General features: G+C 44.3%; 1 protein-coding gene across 2 annotated transcripts in view; it reads right to left on the bottom strand.

Moving 5' to 3' along the window:
* Positions 1-3,234: 3,234 nt before the first annotated feature.
* The window catches only part of LOC128694231 (sodium-dependent proline transporter-like), a 58,504-nt gene continuing 38,235 nt past the window's right edge, over positions 3,235-23,503 (bottom strand). For both annotated transcript variants that reach the window (XM_070081223.1, XM_070081221.1), the window contains exons 6-14: positions 16,771-16,905; positions 16,422-16,525; positions 15,016-15,140; positions 14,398-14,575; positions 9,105-9,240; positions 6,613-6,744; positions 5,211-5,378; positions 4,732-4,837; positions 3,235-4,220 (exon numbers count right to left, since the gene is read on the bottom strand). In XM_070081223.1, coding sequence (XP_069937324.1) covers positions 4,102-4,220; positions 4,732-4,837; positions 5,211-5,378; positions 6,613-6,744; positions 9,105-9,240; positions 14,398-14,575; positions 15,016-15,140; positions 16,422-16,525; positions 16,771-16,905 — 1,203 coding nt within the window. In that variant the 3' untranslated portion in view covers positions 3,235-4,101. The remainder of the gene's footprint in view (positions 4,221-4,731; positions 4,838-5,210; positions 5,379-6,612; positions 6,745-9,104; positions 9,241-14,397; positions 14,576-15,015; positions 15,141-16,421; positions 16,526-16,770; positions 16,906-23,503) is intronic.

The raw sequence follows: 23,503 nt of genomic DNA, 5'->3' as shown, positions 1-23,503 counted from the left end.
CACACACACACACAATCATTCACACACATAAATGTAGTTATGAACTTAAATAAGGTTATATGTATTAATGTCTGCTTACAATAAATTAAAATATTTAAATTAATATATACATGTACATACACAGATATTCTGCTTCTGACTCTCGCCTCGGCAGGTCATAGCAGCTCTCCTTACTTGTTCACTCTCCCTACGATCCCCGTTGGGGAGGGGAACCTCTACCTTCTCCACGATGTCTCATCGTGTGAGAATTAAGCCCAAGTCTGTTGTCGTCGATGACACTACGTAGCTCGAGTTTGCAACCTCACTCAACACTTGTCTTCACGCCAAATTCTCCAAGATTACTTCACTGAAAGAAACCTTCATCGTTAACTTTCTCGATGATGCTGAAGCTGACAAAGTACTTACACCTACAGCCATGAAGACATTAGAAGACCGTGGTTTTACCATCTCCACGTCACCATACATGCGTGCAAAACGCTCTGTGTTCATGTAACGCCTTGACAGGCTAATCACGAACATGTCTATCGAGGAAATTATGTCATCACTTGAAGACCTCAACACTTGGGCCAAGATTGACTCTGTTGTAAAGATCCCCAACGCATCCTCGATGCTCAAGGTCACGTTCCTGGACGTTAACATGGCGACCAGAGCCCTGTCTGATGGCCTGGCCATCTCTTACTACTTCATCAACCCTCGACAGACTGAGCCTGAACGCTTCACGTACATAACACCTTGTTGGACATGTTACTCATACAGTCACTCTACTGCCGACTGCCACGTGAAGAATAAGAAGATATGTTCCACCTGTGGGTCTGCAGATCACTACTTTAAGAACATAAGAACATAAGAAAGGAGGAACGCTGCAGGAGGCCTGCTGGCCCATACTAGGCAGGTCCTTTACAATTCATCCCACTAACAAAACATTTGCCCAACCCAATTTTCAATGCCACCCAAGAAATAAGCTCTGATGTGAAAATCCCACTTCTTGCACTTCCACTGCTGCTCCCACCTGCATCAACTGTAAGAGTGATCACCATACTCTTGCAGCCAAATGTCCAGTGCGCAAGGATATCCTCTCTAAGAAACTGAAAGAAAAATTAAGAAGTCTACAGGAAACTCTCCTTCTTATGCTGCTATAGCTAAGCTTCAGACGACCACCACCAAGATTCTACAAGCCACTAAGCAACCTCCACCACTCACAGCCTCTCCTCTACCAGACGATATTTCCACAAAATTCTACTACTCCCCGATGTATGCATACATGCAAAATGCAGCTAACCCAGGTTGTTTTAATACAACTATGAATGATATTCTTGCTCTCAACAATCTGCCATCATTCAACTTTCCAGCTAGTCCTGCTTCAGCTGATGTTTTGAAGATTATCCCAAAAATCGTCAGTTTCGAGGCACCAGATGACTTGCAAGATTTGATTTCTGCAGAAGCCACCTGCTCTACTTTGCAATTCACCAATGAGAGACCACCACCTCCTCCAGCCACCGCCACTGCCAAGAACCAATCAGAGCCCTCACAGCCTCGCAAGCCTCCACCAATGAGAAGCCGCCACCAACGCCATCCACTACATCTATCAAGACACGAGCAGCATCCTTGTCTTCCATCAACAACAAAACTGACCAATCAACGACTTCACTTGCCTCTCACTCTAAGGATGAAACACAATATAATACGATACGTGGACTCTCTTTCTACACTACTCCTGATTATCCTAAAGAAATGGATGCACAGACATTGATCCCCCCTCCTCCAGAGCAACGAAGTCAAATACGTCGTTAGTCCATCACGTTTTCTCTTCCATAGAGAACTCATCAATCTCCTTAATGCTCCAGAGGCCGACCAAGGCCGCAAATTTAGAATCAGGCACATACCAATACCGAAGTTCCAGACTCTTTCTAATGGGACAGTAGCTTAACTCACCTCAAGCTGACCACCACCAATACAACTCAACCTGCTTGCTACCTTCAGACACTCCCAGCTCCTGCTGCCGCCTTCGCCATCCTCTCCTAGTGAGCCAAGTACCGACATCATTCAAGCCTCTCCATCTACGTCTTCAGTACTTCGGTACCACATGTCCCAAAGTGGTTGGGCCACTTGCCTTGATTCCTCCTCTTCCCCTCCTTTTCCAGTTATTTCCATCCTTCCTTATCCTTCTTCTTTCCCATCTCACGACAGCTCTCGTCGTCTTCTTCGATTCGATATACATGTATATATATATATATATATATATATATATATATATATATATATATATATATATATATATATATATATATATATATATATATATATATATAATCGCTCGTGCACACACATACACACATAATCGTTCACACACACATTAGCATTCACACACACACAATCGTTCACACACACACATGAATGTAGTTATGAGCTTAAATAGGGTTATATGTATTAATGTCTGCTTACAATAAATTAAAATATTTAAATTAATATATTTATATATTATATATTATATATATTCCCACCAAGGCATAAAAATTTCACCATATACTCCATCACTGTCTTGCCAGAAGGGTGCTTTACACTACAGTTATATATATTAATATATATATATATATATATATGTGTCATCTGAGATACTAAATCTAATCACTTTCATATATACATTGTACATTGAATGTGTATGTACTGCACAAAATACTCACAAATAATGCAATGCATACATGTATAAAGAATTACATAATCACAAATTATTACTGACAATGTAACTCAATGACCAACAACTGTTAAGATTCCTTCTGTACAAGACCAATATGTATCACTTGCAAAAAAATCCTTTTAGGATGCAATTCTTCATCACCAACATCACCGCGATTAAGCGGACAGAGAATCGAGCCTCCGCCCACACAGGTCTACTGCTTCAGGAAGTACAATAAACATGCAGCTGCTGCAATTTTTCACAGATGGTATTAATGGTGGTAGAATTGCCGACAATATGTTAGGTAAAAGACACAAGTGCAACTAATGTGACATTTTATTGTGGCAACGTTTCGCTCTCCAGGAGCTATGTCAAGCTTGATAAAGCTCCTGGAGAGCGAAACATTGTCACAATAAAATGTCACATTAGTTTCACTTGTGTCTTTTACCTATTTTCACAGATGACATCTTTGGTGTTGATTTGATTATACTAGTTTCACTTTAAGTGCTAGTTTTGGGTACAGTATAATGATACAGGAGGAGAGTGACACAAACTTGCAACCCACCAGTAGATCAAGGCATATCAAGTTTATTTATGGCAGTCTGGGTTTTACGTTTCACTTTTGTAGCTAATTTGTTGGAGAGCAAACATTAAGGTGGATTTGATTTTTTCTCATTTTCAAGTACCACAGCTTACTCCCTACAATGAAGCCGAGTTCGTTATTGTGACTTTCTTTTTGATGAAACACTACTGCAGTCAAGAACAGAGGTGCTAAAGGCAGTAGTGAACCACTAAAGGACTACTGACCGACAGAATAATCTGAAGACGCTGACTTCAGGTAATGACGTCTTCTAAAGCTCTGCTTAGGTTCCCAAGGAAGCTAACCTACAGAAAACTAGTTGCAAGCCCTGCAGATGAGGCTATACTCTGGTAATTTATTTAGGTCTCTGGAGAAAGATTGACTTGTGGACTACTCTGGACTGTGGGAGTGGAAGAGCCCATTTACAGGTACAGGATCTTCCAAGGCTTCCTTGCAAGAATAAATTGACGAGATGTCCTACGCATTCTCCAGATATGGCCCAAGGATGGTGTCAGACAGCTCCCAGAAATGGGACGTTCTTTCCAATACATTCTGTAGGAACCCTCAGATGAAATCCTATTAAGAGGGGGACATATCCTTGTGAGAATGCATGGAGTAGCAAGTCTACACAGACCCCAGCAACTCGTGGCCAGCTAGTATAATCTCGAGCAGGTAGCTACTAGCAGACCCTAGGAGGTCCAGTGAGGACATATTTACCTGGTATTGTGTCTAGAAGGACTAGAACTCTCACAAAGCGAATCCCAAGGGGACTTGGCTACCTAGCATAATCTCCAGCAGGTAGCCACAGCAGATCATAGGTAGCAATAGAAATGAGGGCACAATAAATTTAGACCTTGGCTCTTGTGGGGGCCTTCATATGGAGACCATCGTCCTCTTCGTCCTCCCACTCCTCTGATACCCGTGTCAGGTAGGGAGACTCGCGGTCCATCTCGTACTCTTCATCATCTGTAACATCAAAAACACAAATATTACTAAAACATACAAGAACAACGAGGAAAAACAGTGATATAGTGAAAAGCAACACCTAACTGTGTGCATCCTATCAAGAAGGTTCAATTCCATTTGACAATATTTACTTAAATATGAGCTAGTGAATAACATAACAGAAACACCAAAGGAACTCATAAATTACTTAAAATTACTTTATGTTGATTATAACTTTACTCAGAACTATCATGGGAAAAAAAGACTAATTGAATTCCTGTCGACTAGTTCAGTGTCCATTTGGCTAGAAATGTAAAAATGTTCATGGACAAAAATGAATGAGCAGAAAGAAATTATAGAACACATTCGTTATCTAAATGGTTGATGTACGTAATGTGAGACAGTCATCCTATAGGAACTGGTATTCTAGAATAGATGGTAGTTCTAGGGGCTTTGATCATTTCACAACAAATGACGAACACATAACAGAGGGACACATAGACTTGTTGCACGAGAGAACATTAAGTCTCACCGCATGCAAGAGGCGTCTTGGAGTCAATGTAATTGAGAGAAGCATCATCACGCCGCTTGTTCTCAGGTCCCCACTCAGCCTCTGGTCGACACAGCTGCTGCACCCGCTGTGGAGAAAACACGAAGGCTCAGTAAATGTGCAGAGAGAGAAGTAAGGGAGAGAGGCGAAGGGGAGGGAAAAATAAAAATATTAAAAGGAGGGATTGGGAAGAGAGATGGACAAAGAGAGGGATGCCGGAAGATCAGATCAGTATAATGCTGAGAGAGAGGCACAGAGAAGAGGAAAGGATGAAAGGGAGGGAGACAGGTGATATGGTTAGTTCCTCACATACAATCACAGAGGCAGACATTCACAGGTAATGACAAGAATGGTCAATCACTGCTCACAAAATAGACAGTTACTCTCTGCCAGCAAGTCACTTACTACCCACAGTAGACAGGCAGTAGCTGACCACCCACAACACAGAGACAGCCACTCACCGCCCATAATGGTCCACTCTTGCCGGCCATCAGCCAGGCAGCACGGATGGGAACGACTATGATGCAGGAGAATGAGATGAACCAGCCAAGAACGTCCGCCCACAAAGGGAAGTGGTATGATCCATACACGGATGGTGAGTAGTCAATGAACGTAAAGATCAGGATGAACTGTCAAAAGAAATGAATTTTGATGGAGTTCTTGTTTGGCAGGAAGATTTTCACAATGGTAAACAATGGGATAAACTGCTCACTGAGAAAAATGTGCTATTTAGTTAAGTTTTAATGACATATACTGGGAAAAGGTGCCGTTCAATAATGTAAATAGCCTTTATGTGAAAAAATATTGATTTTAATGATGCAAGTGAATATTTTGGAAATTAAATTCAGTTGCTTAATAATTGTCACTGCAACTTTTAATTACAAAGGTCTGGAAGCGATGCTACGTATGGTAGTCACTACAAGGTCTGGAAGCAACACTATGTCTGGTAGTCACTACAAGGTCTGGAAGCAACACTATGTCTGGTAGTCACTACAAGGTCTGGAAGCAACACTATGTCTGGTAGTCACTACAAGGTCTGGAAGCAACACTATGTCTGGTAGTCACTACAAGGTCTGGAAGCAACACTATGTCTGGTAGTCTCTACAAGGTCTGGAAGCAACATCATGTCTGGTAGTCACTACAAGGTCTGGAAGCAACACTACGTCTGGTAGTCACTACAAGGTCTGGAAGCAACACTACGTCTGGTAGTCACTACAAGGTCTAGAAGCAACACTATGTCTGGTAGTCACTACAAGGTCTGGAAGCAACACTATGTCTGGTAGTCACTACAAGGTCTGGAAGCAACACTACGTCTGGTAGTCACTACAAGGTCTAGAAGCAACACCATGTCTAGTAGTCACTACAAGGTCTGGAAGCAACACTATGTCTGGTAGTCACTTCAAGGTCTAGAAGCAACACCATGTCTAGTAGTCACTACAAGGTCTGGAAGCAACACTATGTCTGGTAGTCACTTCAAGGTCTAGAAGCAACACCATGTCTAGTAGTCACTACAAGGTCTGGAAGCAACACCATGTCTAGGAGTCACTACAAGGTCTGGAAGCAACACCATGTCTAGTAGTCACTACAAGGTCTGGAAGCAACACTATGTCTGGTAGTCACTTCAAGGTCTGGAAGCAACACCATGTCTAGGAGTCACTACAAGGTCTGGAAGCAACACTGTCTGGTAGTCACTACAAGGTCTGGAAGCAACATCATGTCTTCAAGGTCTGGAAGCAACACCATGTCTTGGAGTCACTACAAGGTCTGGAAGCAACACTGTCTGGTAGTCACTACAAGGTCTGGAAGCAACATCATGTCTGGTAGTCACTACAAGGTCTGGAAGACACTGAAGCAGGCACTCACCATGACGCTGAGAGGAGTCAGGAACTTCCAGGCATACTTCCAGTAGTAGTGAGGGAAGGGGTAGGTCCCCAACATGAGTTTGATGTCGTTCATGAAGTTGTCGACGCCGTATACCCAACATATTGCCACCAGCTGTCAACAGAGTAACATTAATCAAGTGAACAGTTTGTCTCATAAGCTGTTCTCATAAAAAGAGAGCACAAAGGTCCAGAGTGAAGATGAAGACAGAAAATGAAAATCAAAGACTCACTGTGGGTGGATAGAAATCAAGATGTTAGACATTAGATCACTTTAGATTTAGAAAAAAAAAACAATGGTTTTGAGTTGTCGATACACGGAACAATCCTACAAGAAGGGTAAATGGGCCTAAAACTGATCATAAGAACATAAGAAAGGAGGAACACTGCAGAAAGCCTCCTGGCCTACACTAGTCTGATAAATGATCAAAGTTTCAAGAAAGAAAGATTTCTATAATAATAGGTTGTGAGTATTTTCATCACATTTAAAAGAATGATGATACAAGTTACATTCTAATAAAAGCTTTAACATTTAGCCCAAGACTAGGCTTTATCAAGTAAGTTGTCGGCATTTTATACTATCAATAATATGATTTTAGAAGTGCCTAAATAAAACCCAGCTAGGAGAAACCTTGTATTAAAAAAAAATTGTCTGCTACCAGGTTTTTATTCCCACTTGTCAGCTTTTTCCTCTGTGGACCTCAAAGACCCACATTTTAGAGAGAAACTGTTGGACGACATTCCGGTCAGTCCCGGACCATTACCAAATAAGAGCCGAGCAAGAAAATGGAGAAAAAACAGGAAAAAAAAAGGTCGGTGTATAGTGGACGAAAGTGTAAAGACAGTCCAGGAGAAGAAAGTATCACAAAAGAGGGTCAGGATGTAGCATCAGTAACTTTAACTGAGATGAATCACATGCCAGGGTTAAGTCACTACAAGGTCGAGGCCTGGTCATGGACTGGGCCGCGAGGGAGTTGACCCCAAGAACACCCTCCATGTATACTCCAGGTGAAGTACTTCGGTACCTCCAGCCTCCAATAAGTTCTTCCAGCATCTTCATTTCAGAATTCATATTGTTTACAACATGAAAGAGAGTTTACTCCCTACAGAACATTTCCATTTTGGATAGTGATGACTGCGTCAGGTGACACGGTCATCACTGTGTCATGTGACATGGTTATCACTGTACCATGTGACAAGGTGATCACTGCATCATGTGACACAGTCATCACTGTGTCTTGTGACATGGTCATCACTGGGTCAGGTGACACAGTCATCACTGCATCATGTGACATGGTCATCACTGCACCAGGTGACATGGTCATTACTGCATCATGTGACACGGTCATCCATGTGTCATATGACACAGTCATCACGGGTTGGTGAGGAAGCTTCAGTTTTATTGGTCAAGTGGCAGGCCTGGTGTGGGACCAAGCAGTGGGGGCGCTGACCCCCTCATATCAACTCCAGGTAGGTACACGTTTTATGAAAAAGAAACTAAAAAAAAAAACAAAGATAGATATATGAATAGATAGACAGAGAGAAAAAGACGACGACGAAGAAGAAGAAACACACCATATAATTAGAAAAAGAAAAGAGAATAGAAAGATTATTATTATACTATTATGATTATTATTATTACTACTATTATATTATTATGACTATTATTAAAATTATATTCGTGGGATGAGCAGTAAACACGTAGGGGTCATGCAGTCCCTAGGGAATGGGAGGTAATCAAGGTTGATCCAAGGATGAAGAGCCAGTGAACATTTGTGAAAGAGAAACGTGTGCGATTGTCAAGACACTGAGGTTTCGCCCATCAGCAAGGGTTTCTTCAGTTCACCCTGGAGTGCAAAACATAGCTTCAATGTCTTGGTGAACACATACTTGTTTAAAACACATGTTCACATACGTGTAAATTTGACCTTATTCCTAGTAATGACCCTCGTATTGTAGATAGTCTTAATGACCTTCGTGTAGTAGATAGTCTTTTTAGTATGATAATAAGATGTTATTCTTATTATAGAATAATAAGAAAATATTATAACCTTTATATTATAATAATAAGGTAAAAGGACCCCAATGGAAATAAGTCACTCTGTCTGACTTTTTTGGGTTATCCCAGGTTCTCTACACATATGCTGCTATGTATGATAATTCTATGTAACTGTATTTGTGTATACCTGAATAAACTTACACATATTGTGAGAGCCCGTGAGGAGTGAAGGAAGGGGTGAAAGCAGGCGTGAAGGAAGGAGTGAAGGTAATAGTGAAGGAAGGAGTGAAGGTAATAGTGAAGGAAAGAGTGAAGGTAATAGTGAAGGAAGGAGTGAAGACAGGCATGAAGGAGAGAACAGGAGTAAAGGCATGAAGGAAGGAGTGAAGGCAGGCATGAAGGCAAGAATGAAAGCAGCTGTGAAGGCAGGCATGAAGGAAGGAGTGAAAGCAGGAATGAAGGCATGAGTGACTTACCTCAACAGAGCCGATCATAAGAGCAGAGTAGGTGCCAGAGTAGTTGTCCAGGAGCTGGAGGATGTACATGCCGTGTCTGGTGCACATAGTGAGTCCGATGGCACAGCCAACAACGCACACACCCAGGCACATCTTCCTGTATGATACCAACCATATTATCAACAACCACACCATCAAAATAACAATCACATCATCAACAGATCAACAATCGCAGCATCAATAGAACCACATCATCAACACATTCGCTCTGAGTAGAGCTTTATTATGTCACGACTTCACAAAAATAAGGGTTGTACTAGCCTAGCATGTTCCAGTAGGACTTTGTCAGTGTTGCTCCATTCTTACTGTCTAACACAGGACTTCTAGCCTTGTGTTGTTCCACTCTTACTGTCTCACACGGAACCTCTGACCTTGTGTTGTTCCACTCTTACTGTCTCACACGGAACCTCTGACCTCGTGTTGCTCCACTCTTACTGTCTCACACGGAACCTCTGACCTCGTGTTGCTCCACTCTTACTGTCTCACACGGAACCTCTGACCTCGTGTTGCTCCACTCTTACTGTCTCACACGGAACCTCTGACCTCGTGTTGCTCCACTCTTACTGTCTCACACGGAACCTCTGACCTCGTGTTGCTCCACTCTTACTGTCTCACACGGAACCTCTGACCTCGTGTTGCTCCACTCTTACTGTCTCACACGGAACCTCTGACCTCGTGTTGCTCCACTCTTACTGTCTAACACGGAACCTCTGACCTCGTGTTGCTCCACTCTTACTGTCTCACACGGAACCTCTGACCTCGTGTTGCTCCACTCATACTGTCTCACACGGAACCTCTGACCTCGTGTTGCTCCACTCTTACTGTCTCACACGGAACCTCTGACCTCGTGTTGCTCCACTCTTACTGTCTCACACGGAACCTCTGACCTCGTGTTGCTCCACTCTTACTGTCTCACACGGAACCTCTGACCTCGTGTTGCTCCACTCTTACTGTCTCACACGGAACCTCTGACCTCGTGTTGCTCCACTCTTACTGTCTCACACGGAACCTCTGACCTTGCTCACCTCCAACAAGAGACTGACAGCATACACACCAGGACCTTATTAAACCATGCCTCCTTACATTCTTCATTAAAGATTACAGGGAAACAGACCTTCGTCCTAGTGAAAATCATCCAAACAACAGTCACATTAAGGGCTTCTCTTGCACGAAAATTAACAAGTCATATTTATGTTTATCATGGTCACTGCTGGATACAAAGTTCAAACTTATGTTCACTACTGAAGAGAAAGTTCAAACTTATGTTCATTACTGAAGAGAAAGTTCAAACTTAAGTTCACTACTGAAGAGAAAGTTCAAACTTATGTTCATTACTGAAGAGAAAGTTCAAACTTATGTTCATTACTGAAGAGAAAGTTCAAACTTATGTTCATTACTGAAGAGAAAGTTCAAACTTATGTTCATTACTGAAGAGAAAGTTCAAACTTATGTTCATTACTGAAGAGAAAGTTCAAACTTATGTTCATTACTGAAGAGAAAGTTCAAACTTATGTTCACTACTGAAGAGAAAATTCAAACTTATGTTCATTACTGAAGAGAAAGTTCAAACTTATGTTCATTACTGAAGAGAAAGTTCAAACTTATGTTCATTACTGAAGAGAAAGTTCAAACTTATGTTCATTACTGAAGAGAAAGTTCAAACTTATGTTCATTACTGAAGAGAAAGTTCAAACTTATGTTCATTACTGAAGAGAAAGTTCAAACTTATGTTCATTACTGAAGAGAAAGTTCAAACTTATGTTCATTACTGAAGAGAAAGTTCAAACTTATGTTCATTACTGAAGAGAAAGTTCAAACTTATGTTCACTACTGAAGAGAAAATTCAAACTTATGTTCATTACTGAAGAGAAAGTTCAAACTTATGTTCATTACTGAAGAGAAAGGTCAAACTTATGTTCATTACTGAAGAGAAAGTTCAAACTTATGTTCATTACTGAAGAGAAAGTTCAAACTTATGTTCATTACTGAAGAGAAAGTTCAAACTTATGTTCATTACTGAAGAGAAAGTTCAAACTTATGTTCATTACTGAAGAGAAAGTTCAAACTTATGTTCATTACTGAAGAGAAAGTTCAAACTTATGTTCATTACTGAAGAGAAAGTTCAAAATCATGTTCATTACTGAAGAGAAAGTTCAAACTTATGTTCATTACTGAAGAGAAAGTTCAAACTTATGTTCATTACTGAAGAGAAAGTTCAAACTTACGTTCATTACTGAAGAGAAAGTTCAAAATCATGTTCATTACTGAAGAGAAAGTTCAAACTTATGTTCATTACTGAAGAGAAAGTTCAAACTTATGTTCATTACTGAAGAGAAAGTTCAAACTTATGTTCATTACTGAAGAGAAAGTTCAAACTTATGTTCATTACTGAAGAGAAAGTTCAAAATCTTTCATTACTGAAGAGAAAGTTCACTACTGAAGAGAAAGTTCAAACTTATTTATTTAATTTAAAGTTCAAACTTATGTTCATTACTGAAGAGAAAGTTCAAACTTATGTTCATTACTGAAGAGAAAGTTCAAACTTATGTTCATTACTGAAGAGAAAGTTCAAACTTATGTTCACTACTGAAGAGAAAGTTCAAACTTATTCTGTGCCTTGTGTTATGGTCATGTGTTCTGTTGAGGTTGGCAAGGAGATGTTTGAGGGGAGGGTTAATATCAGAGTTAAGTGTTCTATGTATGTAATAGGTGCAGTAATAAGTATGGATGTTTTGTATGGTGAGTAGGTTTAGTGTATTGAATATTGGTGGAGTGTGCTGCCTGTAGTGAGAATTTGTTATCATTCTAACTGCAGCCTTTTGTTGAGTAATTAGTGGTCTGAGATGGTTAATTGTTGTTGAGCCCCATGCACAAATTCCATAGGTGAGATAGGGGTAAATAAGAGAGTGATATAGGGCCAGGAGGGCTGACTGTGGAACATAGTACCGTATCTTCGATAGTATGCCTACAGTCTTGGAAATTTTCTTAGAAATTTGTTGTATATGTGTATGAAATTTGAGTCTATTATCAAGGTGGATTCCTAAGAATTTTCCCTCTGTTAGTTTTGTGATAGGTGATCCGTTTATCATTATGTTAAGAGGGACATCTGTAGCTCTGTTACCAAACTGAATGAAGTAGGTTTTGTCAATGTTTAGTGTAAGTTTGTTAGTCCTCATCCAGGTAGATATTTTCTGTAATTCGGTATTAACAGTATTGGCTAGCGTGACTGGGCTCGGGTGAGAGAAGACGTATGTAGTGTTATCTGCAAATAGTGTGGGTTTGAGTAATTGCGAAGCATTTGGAAGGTCATTTATGTATATTATGGATATTATGTTCATTACTGAAGAGAAAGTTCAAACTTATGTTCATTACTGAAGAGAAAGTTCAAACTTATGTTCATTACTGAAGAGAAAGTTCAAACTTATGTTCATTACTGAAGAGAAAGTTCAAACTTATGTTCACTACTGAAGAGAAAGTTCAAACTTATGTTCATTACTGAAGAGAAAGTTCAAACTTATGTTCACTACTGAAGAGAAAGTTCAAACTTATGTTCATTACTGAAGAGAAAGTTCAAACTTATGTTCATTACTGAAGAGAAAGTTCAAACTTATGTTCATTACTGAAGAGAAAGTTCAAACTTATGTTCATTACTGAAGAGACGGTCATCAACACGTTACTTGACTGCCATCAACATGTTACTTGACTGCCATCAACATGTTACTTGACTGCCATCAACACGTTAATTGACTGCCATCAACACGTTAATTGACTGCCATCAACATGTTACTTGACTGCCATCAACACGTTAATTGACTGCCATCAACATGTTACTTGACTGCCATCAACACGTTAATTGACTGCCATCAACATGTTACTTGACTGCCATCAACATGTTACTTGACTGCCATCAACACGTTACTTGACTGCCATCAACATGTTACTTGACTGCCATCAACACGTTACTTGACTGCCATCAACATGTTACTTGACTGCCATCAACATGTTACTTGACTGCCATCAACATGTTACTTGACTGCCATCAACACGTTACTTGACTGCCATCAACACGTTACTTGACTGCCATCAACACGTTACTTGACTGCCATCAACACGTTACTTGACTGCCATCAACACGTTACTTGACTGCCATCAACACGTTACTTGACTGCCATCAACACGTTACTTGACTGCCATCAACACGTTACTTGACTGCCATCAACACGTTACTTGACTGCCATCAACACGTTACTTGACTGCCATCAGCACGTTACTTGACTGCCATCAACACGTTACTTGACTGCCATCAACACGTTACTTGACTGCCATCAACATGTTACTTGACAGCCATCTACACGTTACTTGACTGCCATCAACATGTTACTTGACTGCCATCAACACGTTACTTGACTGCCATCTACACGTTACTTGACGGTCATCAACATGTTACTTGACTGCCATCAACACGTTACTTGACTGCCATCAACATGTTACTTGACAGCCATCAACATGTTACTTGACTGCCATCAACATGTTACTTGACTGCCATCAACACGTTACTTGACGGTCATCAACACGTTACTAGACGGTCATCAACACGTTACTTGACTGCCATCAACACGTTACTTGACTGCCATCAACACGTTACTTGACTGCCGTCAACACGTTACTTGACTGCCATCAACACGTTACTTGACTGCCATCAACACGTTACTTGACTGCCATCAACACGTTACTTGACGGTCATCAACATGTTACTTGACTGCCATCAACACGTTACTTGACTGCCATCAACACGTTACTTGACTGCCATCAACATGTTACTTGACTGCCATCAACACGTTACTTGACTGCCATCAACACGTTACTTGACGGTCATCAACACGTTACTAGACGGTCATCAACACGTTACTTGACTGCCATCAACACGTTACTTGACTGCCATCAACACATTACTTGACAGCCATCAACACGTTACTTGACTCCCATCTACACGTTACTTGACAGCCATCTACACGTTACTTGACTGCCATCAACATGTTACTTGACTGCCATCTACACGTTACTTGACTGCCATCAACATGTTACTTGACTGCCATCTACACGTTACTTGACAGCCATCAACATGTTACTTGACTGCCATCTACATGTTACTTGACTGCCATCAACACGTTACTTGACACCCATCAACACGTTACTTGACTGCCATCAACACGTTACTTGACGGTTATCAACACATTACTTGGCGGAGACGTACTTGTGGTGCTTGTGTAGACCCAGGAAGTCGACGAGGCAGGTGATGACCGTCTGAACGATGGTGAACTGTGAGCCGATACCCAAGGTGAGAAGCATCACGAAGAACAACACTGACCACAGGGGAGAGATGGGCAAGCGAGCCACTGCCTCAGGGTATGCCACGAACGCCAGACCAGCGCCTGAAACACACGAGTATCACACACTGAGGCACGGAACACTACACTGTCTACAGTAGGGGCACGGAATATTTCACTGTCATCCCACATATTATACACAAGAGGCACCGCATACTACACTGTCTACACCAATAAATATTATGCAATGTGGTACAGAATATTACTGTCTATCCCTAAACATTAATATACAGATAATTACATTATTATTATCACAGGAAGAAGCGAATATTAAACCATAAGAATGAAATATTACACTAGAGAATGGATGGCAATCAGATTCGAACCAAGGAATCAAAAACCTCACACCAGCATGATTTCAAGTCTCTTATGTGCGGGTTATTTGTGTATTGTTCCAGTCAGGGTATTGTACCTCTTTTATTTTTTAACAAAAGTAATTTTTATATACAAAACAAGGCAAACCCATATGGGTCATAGTGACTTACCTTGAGCGGCCACCTCCTCAACTTCAACACCCAGTTCGTGTGCCATGAAGCCAACGATACCGAAGATAACGAAGCCAGAGAAGAAGCTGGTCATACAGTTGGCAACACTGATGAAGATGGCATCCCTGTCACCAAAAATTATCATTATTAGTTGCTGTTTTTATTATTATAAAGTATCCTTATTGGAGGACCTTTAAGAGATTTCCTAAAAAAACATTTGTTTCTCCAATTTTTCCTTTTTTTTCTCTTTCGCTCATAACTCAAGAATGCCTCATCCTATCGACTTCAAATTTCACACTTTTAAACTTTTAGTGTCCATGTGTTTTCCACAAAGGAAGCTTCGCCTTTGATGTTGGGTCGTGCAAGTTATAATGTGGCAGCTTTATTAATCAAACTGGTTCCTGTGAAGTAAATGGAGAATGTTTCGTCTGATCAGAAATTTATCAGTTTGATTTAATGGGGTTATCCTGACTTATACCAACACTAGTCTTGTGTGCTCTTAAGACCAGTGTTATAAACTGGACGTCATGCACCCAAGGTTGAAATAAAACTTAGTTATTTACCTGCATAGTTACTTAAATTTTGATTATTATTATTATAACCAATTGGCCTCACCCCTGAAAGCTGATCACTTTATGATACAAATTCTAAGCTGCTTAGTGTGCTGGTGTAATTTAGGATATTGGTCTCCCTTAGATAACAAGAGAATGCATCTTCAGCTCGGCCTCAAAATGGAGTTTCTTAATGGCAGGTTTGAATCAGTTTCAGGCCGTGAATGTCCTAATTTGAAATTTTTATTAGATAAATTAGTATCTTAGTGTCTATGCGATAACTTGTGAATGCCTTTTTTGATTCACTTCATATCCTCAGTGCTAAGATTTAACTGCATTAGAAATACATGCAGCACTCTGCACTATTCCCTTCACAAGCACTGAGGTACAGGAGGCTGGGGTTATGCAATACACAGATACTTTTCTCAGATCGAACAGCGACTGAAATGTATCAAGTTGATGTTATTACATTCATGTAAGATTATTACTACAATCACAATTAAGAACTAAACCAAAGATTACTGTAAGAGGGTGATACACAGGGAGTCATCAGACCTACATGTGTATAATGCTGAGGCTCAATCCAAGGAATAAGAGCCGTTAAGTGGCATTAATGGACCTGTAATGATGGGTCTGCCACCAGAGGGAAGCTACAGTGCTCTCTAAATTACTTTTCAGAGGGAGACATTAAGTAAAAATTTAAAGGAAATCCTTGAAATTTCGCAAAAATTTAACGTAAATGTTAATTATTTTTCACCAATATTAACATAATACATCATGAGGTTCGTACTTCCAGTTACGTGGGTTGAGAGAGAGAGAGAGAGAGAGAGAGAGAGAGAGAGAAACTCTTGTTACCTGAGACAGTTATTGGTGAACTTGTTGAAGGAGGCCAGGGTGATGAGTCCTCCCCAGCAAGGTCCCAGAGAGAAGAAGATCTGCATGGCAGCATCAGCCCAGACCTGCAACACGTGCCTGTACTTCACACCATCGCCGGTATATAACCTAATGTATTTCATATTCCACACATGTACCATTAAAAAAAAGCCTATAAATTTTGTATATTAACAACTGTGGCACTGAGGAGGTGTTAGTGGGCACTAAAGACCCTGTCACTAAGGTGAGAGTGGGCACTACTTACCCTGGCACTGAGGTACCAGTAGGCACTACTTACCCTGGCACTGAGGTGCAAGTGGGCACTACTTACCCTGGCATTAAGAAGGAACTGCCAGCGTGGGGTGATGTAGAAGGAGATGCCATTAAGACATCCTGGCAGTGTCACAGCCCTGACGAAGAGGATGATGAGAACAGTGTACGGGAACAGTGCAGTGAAGTACACAGCCTGGGGGGAGGAACAACAGTGAAGTACACAGCCTGGGGGGAGGAACAACAGTGAAGTACACAGTCTGGGGGAGGAACAACAGTGAAGTACACAGCCTGGGGAGGAACAACAGTGAAGTACACAGCCTGGGGGGAGGAACAACAGTGAAGTACACAGCCTGGGGCGAGGAACAACAGTGAAGTACACAGCCTGGGGGGAGGAACAACAGTGAAGTACACAGCCTGGGGGGAGGAACAACAGTGAAGTACACAGCCTGGGGGAGGAACAACAGTTAAGTACACAGCCTGGGGGAGGAACAACAGTGAAGTACACAGCCTGGGGGAGGAACAACAGTGAAGTACACAGCCTGGGGGAGGAACAACAGTGAAGTACACAGCCTGGGGGAGGAACAACAGTGAAGTACAGTCTGGAAGGAACGACAGTGAAGTATATAGTCTGGGGGAAGAAGAACAGTGAAGTTAACAGCCTGGGGGGAGGAACAACAGTGAAGTACACAGCCTGGTGGGAGGAACAACAGTGAAGTACACAGCCTGGGGGAGGAACAACAGTGAAGTACACAGTCTGGGGAGAGGAAAAACAGTGAAGTACACAGTCTGGAGGAGGAACAATAGTGAAGTACACAGTCTGGGGAGAGGAAAAACAGTGAAGTACACAGTCTGGGGGAGGAACAACAGTGAAGTACACAGTCTGGGGAGACGAACAACAGTGAAGTACACTGCCTGGGGAGAGGAACAACAGTGAAGTACACAGTCTGGGGAGAGGAACAACAGTGAAGTACACATTCTGGGGAGAGGAACAACAGTGAAGTACACAGTCTGGGGGAGGAACAATAGTGAAGTACACAGTCTGGGGAGGGGAACAACAGTGAAGTACACAGTCTGGGGAGAGGAACAACAGTGAAGTACACAGTCTGGGGGAGGAACAATAGTGAAGTACACAGTCTGGGGAGGGGAACAACAGTGAAGTACACAGTCTGGGGAGGGGAACAACAGTGAAGTACACAGTCTGGGGAGAGGAACAACAGTGAAGTACACTGCCTGAGGAGAGGAACAACAGTGAAGTACACTGCCTGGGGAGGGGAACAACAGTGAAGAACAAAGTCTGGGGAGAGGAACAACAGTGAAGTACACTGCCTGGGGAGGGGAACAACAGTGAAGTACACTGCCTGGGGAGAGGAACAACAGTGAAGTACACAGCCTGGGGAGGGGAACAACAGTGAAGAACACAGCCTGGGGAGGGGAACAACAGTGAAGTACACAGCCTGGGGAGGGGAACAACAGTGAAGTACACAGCCTGGGGAGGGGAACAACAGTGAAGTACACAGTCTGGGGAGAGGAACAACAGTGAAGTACACAGTCTGGGGAGGGGAACAACAGTGAAGTACACTGCCTGGGGAGGGGAACAACAGTGAAGTACAGTCTGGGGAGGGGAACAACAGTGAAGTACACAGCCTGGGGAGGGGAACAACAGTGAAGTACACAGTCTGGGGAGGGGAACAACAGTGAAGTACACAGTCTGGGGAGGGGAACAACAGTGAAGTACACAGTCTGGGGAGGGGAACAACAGTGAAGTACACAGTCTGGGGAGGGGAACAACAGTGAGGTACACAGCCTGGGGAGGGGAACAAAAGTGAAGTACACAGTCTGGGGAGAGGAACAACAGTGAAGTACACAGTCTGGGGAGAGGAACAACAGTTAAGTACACAGCCTGGGGGGAGGAACAACAGTGAAGTACACAGTCTGGGGAGAGGAACAACAGTGAAGTACACAGCCTGGGGAGGGGAACAACAGTGAAGTACACAGCCTGGGGAGGGGAACAACAGTGAAGTACACAGTCTGGGGAGGGGAACAACAGTGAAGTACACAGTCTGGGGAGGGGAACAACAGTGAAGTACACAGCCTGGGGAGGGGAACAACAGTGAAGTACACAGTCTGGGGAGGGGAACAACAGTGAAGTACACAGCCTGGGGAGGGGAACAACAGTGAAGTACACAGCCTGGGGAGGGGAACAACAGTGAAGTACACAGCCTGGGGAGGGGAACAACAGTGAAGTACACAGTCTGGGGAGGGGAACAACAGTGAAGTACACAGTCTGGGGAGAGGAACAACAGTGAAGTACACAGCCTGGGGAGGGGAACAACAGTGAAGTACACAGTCCAACAGTGGGGAGAGGAACAACAGTGAAGTACACAGCCTGGGGAGGGGAACAACAGTGAAGTACACAGTCTGGGGAGGGGAACAACAGTGAAGTACACAGCCTGGGGAGGGGAACAACAGTGAAGTACACAGTCTGGGGAGGGGAACAACAGTGAAGTACACAGCCTGGGGAGGGGAACAACAGTGAAGTACACAGCCTGGGGAGGGGAACAACAGTGAAGTACACAGTCTGGGGAGGGGAACAACAGTGAAGTACACAGCCTGGGGAGGGGAACAACAGTGAAGTACACAGCCTGGGGAGGGGAACAACAGTGAAGTACACAGCCTGGGGAGGGGAACAACAGTGAAGTACACAGCCTGGGGAGGGGAACAACAGTGAAGTACACAGCCTGGGGAGGGGAACAACAGTGAAGTACACAGCCTGGGGAGGAGGGGAACAACAGTGAAGTACACAGCCTGGGGAGGGGAACAACAGTGAAGTACACAGCCTGGGGAGGGGAACAACAGTGAAGTACACAGCCTGGGGAGGGGAACAACAGTGAAGTACACAGTCTGGGGAGGGGAACAACAGTGAAGTACACAGCCTGGGGAGGGGAACAACAGTGAAGTACACAGTCTGGGGAGGGGAACAACAGTGAAGTACACAGCCTGGGGAGGGGAACAACAGTGAAGTACAATGCCTGGGGAGGGGAACAACAGTGAAGTACACAGTCTGGGGAGGGGAACAACAGTGAAGTACACAGCCTGGGGAGGGGAACAACAGTGAAGTACACAGCCTGGGGAGGGGAACAACAGTGAAGTACACAGCCTGGGGAGGGGAACAACAGTGAAGTACACAGCCTGGGGAGGGGAACAACAGTGAAGTACACAGTCTGGGGAGGGGAACAACAGTGAAGTACACAGTCTGGGGAGGGGAACAACAGTGAAGTACACAGTCTGGGGAGGGGAACAACAGTGAAGTACACAGTCTGTGGAGGGGAACAACAGTGAAGTACACAGACTGGGGAGGGGAACAACAGTGAAGTACACAGTCTGGGGAGGGGAACAACAGTGAAGTACACAGTCTGGGGAGGGGAACAACAGTGAAGTACACAGTCTGGGGAGGGGAACAACAGTGAAGTACACAGTCTGGGGAGGGGAACAACAGTGAAGTACACAGTCTGGGGAGGGGAACAACAGTGAAGTACACAGTCTGGGGAGGGGAACAACAGTGAAGTACACAGTCTGGGGAGGGGAACAAATGTGAAGTACACAGTCTGGGGAGGGGAACAACAGTGAAGTACACAGTCTGGGGAGAGGAACAACAGTGAAGTACACAGTCTGGGGAGGGGAACAACAGTGAAGTACACAGTCTGGGGAGGGGAACAACAGTGAAGTACACAGTCTGGGGAGGGGAACAACAGTGAAGTACACAGTCTGGGGAGGGGAACAACAGTGAAGTACACAGTCTGGGGAGGGGAACAACAGTGAAGTACACAGTCTGGGGAGGGGAACAACAGTGAAGTACACAGTCTGGGGAGGGGAACAACAGTGAAGTACACAGTCTGGGGAGGGGAACAACAGTGAAGTACACAGTCTGGGGAGGGGAACAACAGTGAAGTACACAGTCTGGGGAGGGGGAACAACAGTGAAGTACACAGTCTGGGGAGGGGAACAACAGTGAAGTACACAGTCTGGGGAGGGGAACAACAGTGAAGTACACAGTCTGGGGAGGGGAACAACAGTGAAGTACACAGTCTGGGGAGGGGAACAACAGTGAAGTACACAGTCTGGGGAGGGGAACAACAGTGAAGTACACAGTCTGGGGAGAGGAACAACAGTGAAGTACACAGTCTGGGGAGGGGAACAACAGTGAAGTACACAGTCTGGGGAGGGGAACAACAGTGAAGTACACAGTCTGGGGAGAGGAACAACAGTGAAGTACACAGTCTGGGGAGGGGAACAACAGTGAAGTACACAGTCTGGGGAGGGGAACAACAGTGAAGTACACAGTCTGGGGAGGGGAACAACAGTGAAGTACACAGTCTGGGGAGGGGAACAACAGTGAAGTACACAGTCTGGGGAGGGGCACAACAGTGAAGTACACAGTCTGGGGAGGGGAACAACAGTGAAGTACACAGTCTGGGGAGGGGAACAACAGTGAAGTACACAGACTGGGGAGGGGAACAACAGTGAAGTACACAGTCTGGGGAGGGGAACAACAGTGAAGTACACAGTCTGGGGAGGGGAACAACAGTGAAGTACACAGTCTGGGGAGGGGAACAACAGTGAAGTACACAGCCTGGGGAGGGGAACAACAGTGAAGTACACAGTCTGGGGAGGGGAACAACAGTGAAGTACACAGTCTGGGGAGGGGAACAACAGTGAAGTACACAGTCTGGGGAGGGGAACAACAGTGAAGTACACAGTCTGGGGAGGGGAACAACAGTGAAGTACACAGTCTGGGGAGGGGAACAACAGTGAAGTACACAGTCTGGGGAGGGGAACAACAGTGAAGTACACAGCCTGGGGAGGGGAACAACAGTGAAGTACACAGTCTGGGGAGGGGAACACCAGTGATGTTCACAGCCGGGGGAGTGGAACAACAGTGAAGTACACAGTCTGGGGAGGGGAACAACTGTGAAGTACACAGTCTGGGGAGTGGAACAACAGTGAAGTACACAGCCTGGGGAGGGGAACAACAGTGGGGAGGGGAACAACAGTGAAGTACACAGCCTGGGGAGGGGAACAACAGTGAAGTACACAGCCTGGGGAGGGGAACAACAGTGAAGTACACAGTGAGGGGAACAACAGTGAAGTACACAGTCTGGGGAGAGGAACAACAGTGAAGTACACAGTCTGGGGAGAGGGTGAACAACAGTGAAGTACACAGTCTGGGGAGAGGAACAACAGTGAAGTACACAGTCTGGGGAGAGGAACAACAGTGAAGTACACAGTCTGGGGAGGGGAACAACAGTGAAGTACACAGTCTGGGGAGGGGAACAACAGTGAAGTACACAGTCTGGGGAGGGGAACAACAGTGAAGTACACAGTCTGGGGAGAGGAACAACAGTGAAGTACACAGTCTGGGGAGGGGAACAACAGTGAAGTACACAGTCTGGGGAGGGGAACAACAGTGAAGTACACAGTCTGGGGAGGGGAACAACAGTGAAGTACACAGTCTGGGGAGGGGAACAACAGTGAAGTACACAGTCTGGGGAGGGGAACAACAGTGAAGTACACAGTCTGGGGAGGGGAACAACAGTGAAGTACACAGTCTGGGGAGGGGAACAACAGTGAAGTACACAGTCTGGGGAGAGGAACAACAGTGAAGTACACAGTCTGGGGAGGGGAACAACAGTGAAGTACACAGTCTGGGGAGGGGAACAACAGTGAAGTACACAGTCTGGGGAGGGGAACAACAGTGAAGTACACAGTCTGGGGAGGGGAACAACAGTGAAGTACACAGCCTGGGGAGAGGAACAACAGTGAAGTACACAGCCTGGGGAGGGGAACAACAGTGAAGTACACAGCCTGGGGAGAGGAACAACAGTGAAGTACACAGTCTGGGGAGGGGAACAACAGTGAAGTACACAGTCTGGGGAGGGGAACAACAGTGAAGTACACAGTCTGGGGAGGGGAACAACAGTGAAGTACACAGTCTGGGGAGAGGAACAACAGTGAAGTACACAGTCTGGGGAGAGGAACAACAGTGAAGTACACAGTCTGGGGAGGGGAACAACAGTGAAGTACACAGTCTGGGGAGAGGAACAACAGTGAAGTACACAGTCTGGGGAGGGGAACAACAGTGAAGTACACAGCCTGGGGAGGGGAACAACAGTGAAGTACACAGTGTGGGGAGGGGTGAAGTACACAGTCAGGGGAACAACAGTGAAGTACACAGTCTGGGGAGGGGAACAACAGTGAAGTACACAGTCTGGGGAGGGGAACAACAGTGAAGTACACAGTCTGCGGAGGGGAACAACAGTGAAGTACACAGCCTGGGGGGAGGAACAACAGTGAAGTACACAGTCTGGGGAGGGGAACAACAGTGAAGTACACAGCCTGGGGAGGGGAACAACAGTGAAGTACACAGCCTGGGGAGGGGAACAACAGTGAAGTACACAGTCTGCGGAGGGGAACAACAGTGAAGTACACAGCCTGGGGAGGGGAACAACAGTGAAGTACACAGTCTGCGGAGGGGAACAACAGTGAAGTACACAGCCTGGGGAGGGGAACAACAGTAAAGTACACAGTCTGGGGAGGGGAACAACAGTGAAGTACACAGCCTGGGGAGGGGAACAACAGTGAAGTACACAGTCTGGGGAGGGGAACAACAGTGAAGTACACAGCCTGGGGAGGGGAACAACAGTGAAGTACACAGTCTGGGGAGGGGAACAACAGTGAAGTACACAGCCTGGGGATGGGAACAACAGTGAAGTACACAGCCTGGGGAGATGAAC

Source organism: Cherax quadricarinatus, unplaced genomic scaffold, assembly GCF_038502225.1.
Source record: "Cherax quadricarinatus isolate ZL_2023a unplaced genomic scaffold, ASM3850222v1 Contig1995, whole genome shotgun sequence".
Classification (NCBI taxonomy): Eukaryota; Metazoa; Arthropoda; class Malacostraca; order Decapoda; family Parastacidae; genus Cherax; species Cherax quadricarinatus.
The sequence above is the reverse complement of the archived record's forward strand: the minus strand, read 5'-3'. Positions and strand labels throughout refer to the sequence as shown.